Source organism: Nothoprocta perdicaria, unplaced genomic scaffold, assembly GCF_003342845.1.
Source record: "Nothoprocta perdicaria isolate Ctin4 unplaced genomic scaffold, notPer1 scaffold_86, whole genome shotgun sequence".
In the NCBI taxonomy this organism is placed as follows: Eukaryota; Metazoa; Chordata; class Aves; order Tinamiformes; family Tinamidae; genus Nothoprocta; species Nothoprocta perdicaria.
In genome coordinates this window covers 345494-354346 of record NW_020456154.1, presented here as the reverse complement: position 1 = coordinate 354346, position 8853 = coordinate 345494, and the positions used below count along the sequence as shown (strand labels likewise).

General features: G+C 34.1%; 1 protein-coding gene across 1 annotated transcript in view; it reads left to right on the top strand.

Moving 5' to 3' along the window:
• Positions 1–6569, top strand: part of SLC41A2 (solute carrier family 41 member 2) — a 47821-nt gene extending 41252 nt beyond the window's left edge. The window contains exon 12 of the mRNA XM_026052257.1: positions 4541–6569. Coding sequence (XP_025908042.1) covers positions 4541–4726 — 186 coding nt within the window. The 3' untranslated portion in view covers positions 4727–6569. The remainder of the gene's footprint in view (positions 1–4540) is intronic.
• Positions 6570–8853: the final 2284 nt, after the last annotated feature.

Sequence of the window (8853 nt, the reverse complement as noted above, 5' to 3'; positions counted from 1 at the left end):
CCTGCTGGCAACACTCCTCCTGATGCAGCCAGGATCCCATTGGCCTTCTTGGCCACGAGGGCACACTGCATTCATTTGAAAACAGGCTATTACAGTTTATTTGCATCTATGTTTCCAGGTTGAAGTAATAGAATGAAAGTATTTCATAATGCAACTTCACATGGAAACAATTTAAGAAGAATCTGTAGTACTAATAAGTTGCAGGAAATCCCGTCCATCTGACACATGCTAAATAAAGCTCTAAGAGGTCTTGGCTCCATGTACCACTTGTAGTTGAATTKTGGTAATGCCTGATAATCAGTGTGAATAACTATGTACAAACTATATAACCTGAAGTTGCGCTTTCTAGCTTGGTGCACAAATTCACTAATCATAGAAACTATATTTCAACTATTGACTGAGTGAGTTGGGCCTGTTCGGCTGGGAGGAGATCTGATTAACATGTATAAGTTCATGAAGGAAGAATGTAGGGAGGAAGGGGCCAGGCTCTTCTCACTGGTGGCCAGCGATAGGACAAGGGGCAATGGGCATAAATTGAAACACAGGCAGTTCCATCTGCATGTGAGGAAGAGCTTCTTTCTTGTGAGAGTGACAGAGCCCTGGCACAGGCTGCCCAGGGAGGCTGTGGAGTCTCCTTCTCTGGAGATCTTCCCAACCCGCCTGGATRCCGCCCTGTGCCCCGTGCTCTGKGTGGCCCTGCTGGAGCAGGGGGTTGGACTAGATGATCTCTAGAGGCCCCTTCCAGTCTTGAAAATTCTGTGATTCTGTGAACTAATAAAAAAGATTAAAACCTCATTAAGATAGATTATTCATTTGAATGTTATACTTTTTATCATGGTGACTTTGCTATGTATTCACTGATGAAATATTGTAATCCTAGATGAACGAAACAACAAAAATATGATAATATATGAACCTATATTGTTTGGACTATATCAAGAATGTTTGGAAAGAGTTATATGATTTTATATTGAATTAGAAGATTTTGAAGCTGTGAGTAATTACTTATGTGAAAATGTACAGAAAGCTTTTAGAGCTCTTCACTACATTCAAAGGACAAAAAATAATTTTTCTATAGCTAAACTTGTTAATTTGATTTAATGACCTACAAAGAATGAAAGCAATTTTTGTGCCCCACAGCAAAGGAAAAGAACTATTTTGTCTTGTGTAATGTTCCCAYGTTTGCAATCATAAGACTTCAGCTATAAACATTTAAATAAACATTTTATTTAGGCATTCATTTTCAGTTTCAATCTGATATTASCTTGAATCAGAAACTTCAGTATTCAAAATTACTCTTCTTTATAGCTGTCCATTGTTGTGCAATGTGGTATTTATATTTATGCTCCTTATTTTCAGATTCCTCATCCTTACGATCTGATAAARTCTCACTGACATCTGATAAAAGCTACTCACTCTTCTACTCTTTCTCCCTTTATCTCATTCTTATTGCTATATTCATTTTGTAGTCTCTATTTTTCTGTCTTCTGCAGACCATTTTGGCAATGTGTTTAATATATTTTTTTACAGATACACCAAATTTATTAACAGAAACTATCAGGCATTAAGGGGATGCATATTTCATACCTAGTTAGTCCAAAACTAGGTATGAATGTCTGTAGCTTCATTTGCCTCAGTTTTAGTGGTAATGTAGACCAAAAGACTAAAAGACTAAAGAGAGTTAAGTCAGTATTTCTATTAAAGAACCAGAATGTCTGGAATTTTGTCTTTCTTTTTTTTTTTTTTTTTCTATGCATGCTGGTTTTTTTCTTGATTTTTTTTTTGCAAAGGACAATTAATTGATCTCTTCCTCTGTATTTCAAATAATTGTAAAATACTAGCTCACATCCTGAACAGCAGTTTTTGTTTCTTTTTAAGCTTTTCTTCACACTTTGTACATCACTTCATGTTAACCAGGTCATTTTTTGTTGTCTCATTACCCTTTCCTGGACTGTTGACTCCATTTTTATTTTTTTTTCTTCAAAACCAGCTCTTTTTGACTTTGAAACATGTTTAGACTTCGTTCTTCAGGGAATAAATGAAGAGTAGAAATGTGCCATATTTATATTGCTATGCCATTTGCATCAATTTGCTTAAATAAGTATAGACTACTAACAATTCTCAGCAAATATGGCACAAAACTACTCTTGTGACCAGTCTTTTAATGCCTCCTCTTTCCTCCCTGTGCCTTAGAGACCTTCCATTTTTATCAGTCTTTGTTCTCCATTGCCCTTCTCAGTGAGTACCTCTGCCTGATGTTTTTTAACCTCTGTCATATCTTTATGTGTTACTTCCCACTTTAAATTCAAGGACTGTCTTATTTTTAAAAGTCAGCAAAGCCATGGCAGGAGTTTTAGTATTGTTGTCAAAAATAACAGTTGACGGACAATTGTGATCTCTCTGTCTCAATATTGGTAAAGAAGCAAAATCTCATTAAAGATTTAAGTCACGTTGATGGACTTTTACCTTGCCAACATCAGCAACTTTGGCCGAATACATAACTAACCATTTCTAAAGGCTAATCTTTGTAATGCTTAATTGCTAAGTCAGTTTCTAGCCATGCAAATGTAYGACAATAGCATTAGTCCTTCCTCAAAATAAGGGCTGGTGAGCTGTAATTTCATAATTTATTTTGTAATCACCTTGTCCCTGGTGTCATCTTACACTGTTAAAATTTTCAGTTAATATAATACATTATAAATCCTTATTTTTTCTCATTACTTTCAGAAATCTGCTTTGTTTTAATTTGCATTGTGCTATGCACCTGTGAGATAATATGTCAACAATAATTATTACGAAAATTTCACAAAACTTAATTTCCAAACTAGCTATTTATCACGATAGTATAAGGTTGTTTTAGAAAGGAAAATACATGGACAAATTAAAAGTTTACATGTGATGCATTTTTAAAGACAAAGATGTATCTGTCATTTAAATTGTACAGTGTATGCTATTTTTAATTAATTATGTGCCTTACATAAATAAGTTGTATATTGTTCTTGGAATGAGTGCTCTCATCCTCTAAGAGAACATGTGTAACTATTGTTGATTTGGGGACTATGGAGTTTTCTGTGCACATCCAGTAAGTGATGCTAATGTACAGTATCTTTCATAAACAGACCTCTTTTTGTCTGTGTTGGAAGAAAGACCCAACTCAAAGAATCTGATAGTATTCCAAAGAAAACATCTGTTTTAAATATATTTGTTTGGATTCCAGTCAGCACACCTAGGACTTGCATAATTAGCTCAGACTACAGAGTTCCCTTTTCAGAAGATAGGCTTATATAAATAAACTGCATTTTTCAATAAGCAAATATTCTCCTTTTTTGCAATTAGAAGTCCATGTTTSTATTTGAAAATATGCTTTTGTAAAGCAATGATTGAGAGTACTTTTTCATCATATTTTTTAAACAACATTCATTGTACTGTCTATTGTATTGTGTAAAAGGGTAAAGCACATCACCTCAGTGTTTCAGTAAATGAGTATGCACATTTATAAATATTTTTATACCTTTGTTGTTAATTAATTGGTTAAATAAAATATAAATTTTATACCTCTTAACATATTCTTTTAAACAGAATTTTTAAAAATGAATATGACGATAACTGTCTTAAATTTACCCTTCCTGAAGATATTCTTAACTAAAAAGTGCATACAATATAATGTTTACTTCATCATAGGCAGCTCCTCAAAAGGGAAAAGCAGAAACACAAGCTCAGTCAGTAGTGTTTTCATCCACTCATCTCATGCCGTGCCACGCCACATGATTCCACTGAACCAGAACCTCTTATTATACAGCTGTGGAACATTAAAAGAATTCTTTTCTAAAACTGGGATGATGATTTACACATACCTTTGGTATTAAGATCAAACCTCTCAGATGTTCAGACATTCACAGTTGGGAATGAGATCTTTTACTCTGGGACATATTCAGCCTGGAGTGACACTTTCATAATATATACTGCAGGTGTGCCTTATTACAGTAGAGCTGAAATTGGTATTTCATGCATTAAAAGTAGATTCAAAGCTGTTTGTATTGGTTCATACTCTCTAGATGAAACTGTTCTTAAACTGACCTCATATTCTTTATCTCATGTCTGATGATGGCTCAGATCTAGGTCTGTGGTAACAAGTTAAGTCTATTTTGAGTGCTTTTATCTGGGGTAATATCAGATAGTTATGTATAATCCTGAAACCTCATTTATTTTCTCCCTACACAGAACATTGTCTGATGTGAGAAGCACAGTCACACATTTGTGTGGAATTTGTGTTTTTCTGCCATTGCCAGATTTTTCAAGCAGAAGACTGAAAGGAYGCTGTCCATGATTTAACTTGTTCATTCTGTTTGAGAGAAGTTGGCTAACCTATTTCTAGTTGAGGAAAGTTTTAGTCAGAAATTAAATCAGATTTGTTATTTACGTTTTTCAAAAGCAACTGTGTGCAATTGTGCTAAGTACAACAGAAATACTAATATTAGCTATTGACTTCCAATATGATTTAAGGGATAATAATGCAGATTTTTTGTTTGATGTTCTGTAGGTGTTTACTCTATTATGGATTGCTGACTGGATGGTTCACCACTTCTGGAAAAAAGGAAAGGATCCTGACAGTTTCTCTATCCCTTATCTTACGGCACTGGGAGATCTGCTTGGAACTGCCTTGTTAGCCGTGGGTTTTCATTTCCTGTGGCTCATAGGTGACAGAGATGGGGATGTTGGAGATTAATTATTCTAGCGGATGCAATTGATGACTTTTTTTCCAGAATATTGAGAAGACTGATCGTTCCACTTGAAGATCCTCAAAGCAATTGTTCCATTTAGTATGAGTAGATCAAACTGACACAGATATAAAACAGCCTTAATATTTTGGGGTTTTGTTGTTGTTGTTTTGTTTTATTTTTGTCTTTTTTAAAAAAGATGGACCTAGGAGGAGTGTCAAGACTCTGTAATGAAAACAAGAACTGCTGCTAATTGAAAACATCCAGGTAGAAACAGTGAAGAGCAGATCAATCTTTTACCAACTGTTTCTTTTTAAAAAGATCTGGTCTTTTAAAAGAATGATGCATTTCATGTAGTATGAACCAAAAAAATCTCTAATTGATCATTCAGTGGTGATGAGGAAGATTGTGCCAGTCAGTGGTTTGACTTGTTTTTTTCTCTCCTCCAAAACAAAGTGGATATATATTTTCATCTTACAGAAATCTTACATCTTTCACTTACAGAAGTGACTGGTAGACCTCAGATGATTTCAGTTCTGCAGATATCACCTTCCTCCTTGATGATATGTTCCTATCTTGCAATTCTAGTGCTACAGCTCTCTGAATGTTGCAGGCTTTACATCAGTAATAAATATTATGGTGATTTGAACCCTGATTGTCTAAACATTTTGTCACATGCTTTATTTTAAATATACTAACATGACCATCAGCATTTATAAAATGAGACATTTGAAATGTGTCCACAGGATTGAGCCCTTTTCCTTCTCTACTAAAAAGAGCAAGCTAATTATTTTGCTGTTGCAATTTATTAGAACCAATGCAAAGTAATGATGTAGAATGGGACACTGATCTGATCGAAAAGGATTGGATAAATATTTAAAACTATTGGTGTTGAAATGGGTATTTTCATTTAGCAATTGGAAAGATGGTTAATCAATATTAATGGTGTTGTGACGGCCCTGATATTTGATATACTTAAAGAGTATGCTGGTATTTAGATTTTAGTTAAATATTTAGAGGTGCTGATTCATATGTAAGTATTTAGCCCTGATTAATATCTGGAGCATAAAAGAATATGTTGCCTTCCTAGACAGGATGCAGTTACATAAACWTTTAAAATTTCAAACTCTCTCATCCATTCCGTAGCATAAATCTCCAGTGTTACTATCAGACTTTCTGCTTTAAAAGTTTGGTGTAGCCCACAGTGTTACTGCTTCTGAGTACACWGTACTGCTTCTGGATGATTTCTCATATTTGTATACCTCAATTTTTCATATAATACATTGCTATGTCGGGACTCTGGTCATTACTTTGAAAAAATGTACTAATTKCTCTGTTTTAAAAATTAGTGAAAATTCCTTACAGCATATGTTTTTAAAGACCCTAGAATACATTCTAAATACATAATGATATAAAAAAAAATCAAACTTTAAATATTATTATAAAAAGTTTTACTTTTGAGATTTAAACAAAATACATATATCTACATGTTGTAATTCTGTAAACATTAATCATATGAGTTTATGTCCCTTTTAATTTATTGGACCTACTTGGATGAATTAATTTAATCATGTGCTAAGTGTTAGTGGGAATTTTGTAGGTGTTGGTCACCTTAAATTCTATGGCAATTGAAAATGTTTGCAATTCTGAAAGCTAAACCAGCTATCTCAGTGCCTACACTGATTTAGATGCCTAACTTCTGCCACCTCCTTTAAACATTTTTTATTTAAGCTTTTTCATACAGTTATGATAACATAGTTGGTGGATAAGTCGTACGTATTAAATCTCTTGTTATATGAAAGAAAGATAAAGTCCGTCTAATTTTAGGCTGTGACTTTTCTTAGTTTGTATTAATATTATTTAAAGTAGTTTCTTGTATGTAACATTATGGGAAATACTTCTATTAAATGTGTAATATGGACTAGCGGTAACTCAGTTTGGGTTTTTTGCCTTTTTTTAATAACGTTTATTTATCTTGGGTATAGATTTAGACGCAGTTTTTAATTCTGATAGAATTGTCATCTGAATGAACTAAACTGCCATTTTAAGTGTTTTTCTGATTGAAATTATTGCTTTTTACAGTTTTTTTATTGAAAAATGCTTAAAATTAAAATTTCTTGAGATACTTGACTCATCTGTGCTTATGTGATGCATGAACGCATTATAGTGTTTAGTCATTACAGTATTCTTAGTTTGTTAAATATTTTCCCAATAAATAAATGCTGATGCAGCCTGCTGACAWATGGGTGAGTGATTAGATTGCAGAATTGAGGAGATGTTGAATGGGACAGAAATGTGAAACAGAGTGTCTGAAATTCCTTATTGTAAAATTCATTACGGTAAAATCAGTGATGCCAARACATGCAGCACATAACAATACAGATATTAATTGAAGTCTAACCTACTTAAAAAAAAGAGGAAGATAATGCTAAAAACAGTACAGAAGTTCCTTTTGGAGGTAGCATAAAATATCTAGAAGATTTTTTTTTCTAGATTATTCTGTGCTACAATATCTTGTTTAAATTGATTTCAAATCCATCCCTAGTGAAGCCAATTGTTCAGTTATCTTTTTGATTATCATTTCCCCATGCCTACTCAAAGATATCAATGAGCTTTCAGTATACACAGGTGGGGAGAAAGAACTAATGAAGAGGTGTGTTTCATCATTAAAACCTCATTCTGCTATTCATAAAAGAAAGACTTTTTGTTAAATTCAGAATTTTATCATATTGTGCGTGTTTTACATAGATACTCTAGGGAATCTAGGATTAATAGAACATGAATAATTCACAATTCAAGCTAAGATGTTTAGTAAATAYTCAACGTTGTCATATTCAGCAGGGATACCCAAGAGGAGCAATGTATCCTTTAGCCATTCAGCTTCGTTAGGATTGGAAAACAAGGGCGTTCTAACCCACTAGCCTCCCCATGCTGGATGGGCTTCAGTTGCTCTGCAATTAAAAAGATTTCATTCGATTTCACATCCTTCTAGTGGTTTATTTAGTATGCAGGCCACAGTTCATCGTATGCAGTATTTATGCTTTYGTTTCTTGGTTCAAACAAACAGTTGAAATTTCCTTCTTCCTTTACTCAGCTTGTCCATTAACTTTATTTAGCATTCTTCTCCTCTCTCTTTTGGGAGTTTATTTCCTCTGCAAGAGTTGATAAAAGCCTTGAGAGGTCAAGGAATTGCTTCCCTAGAATGATTTTAAATCTGCTTTTTGCAAGTGAAATGTGGTCCTGAATGAAATATTTGGTAGATATAATTGGCTTCTTAATACTGCCTCAGGAGTTGCTATCTTTAGTTTTCAGATTTGYATTATAGGCTTTACAGTGAACAGGATCTAAAAAGGAATTTATCTGTTTGCTTGTTTTTCTTCTGTCTTTTTTTTTTTTCTGATTAATGAAGTTGTTGACATGTCCTGGCCTGAGTAGGGCATCATTTGAATAAACCTGATGTTCTAAACTGCTTCTCAAAATGAGGAGCTACTGTAGTTGCACATCATCAACTTCTACTTGGGAAGCAATCATCCATTGGGCTGCTTTTCTGTGAATCCTCTAACTACAGTTAGCACTAGATCATCCAAAGCCATTTTTCCCATTAAATATTTTTCTTCCAAGAAGCACTGGTTTTATACTGTGCTGACACAACCAATTCTTATTTCTGATATAGCATCTAAGATTAGAATGCTTAGTCTCAAATGTTTTGAAGACCGAGCCAGTTTTTACTGATTCCATATGAAAATGTAGGCTTCAGTAGACTTGTTTGATTAACTGCAGTTCTAGAGCAATGAATGGTAGCCTTCCCTTAAAATATAAGAATATCTCTGGGTTTTGGAGCATTTGCAAACCAGAAGTTGTTTTTTTAAGCATGGCCACATTAAATAACTGAAATCAGCTCAGTTACCAAGATTATCCGAATTTGTGGTCAAAGGAGTAGACAATTTGGAAGAATAAGGGAGGTCCTTACCTGTCTAATGTGTGAAAATTCTTGGTTTACTGAGAATCTTAACCCCTTGAGACTTCCATTGTTGCTTCTTCAAAGTCCACCTATTAAGGTCACCGGGTACTATTGTAGCATGAGTTTTTAACATGCCTCTGGAAACTACACCCTGTCCACCAACCCACCCATCTC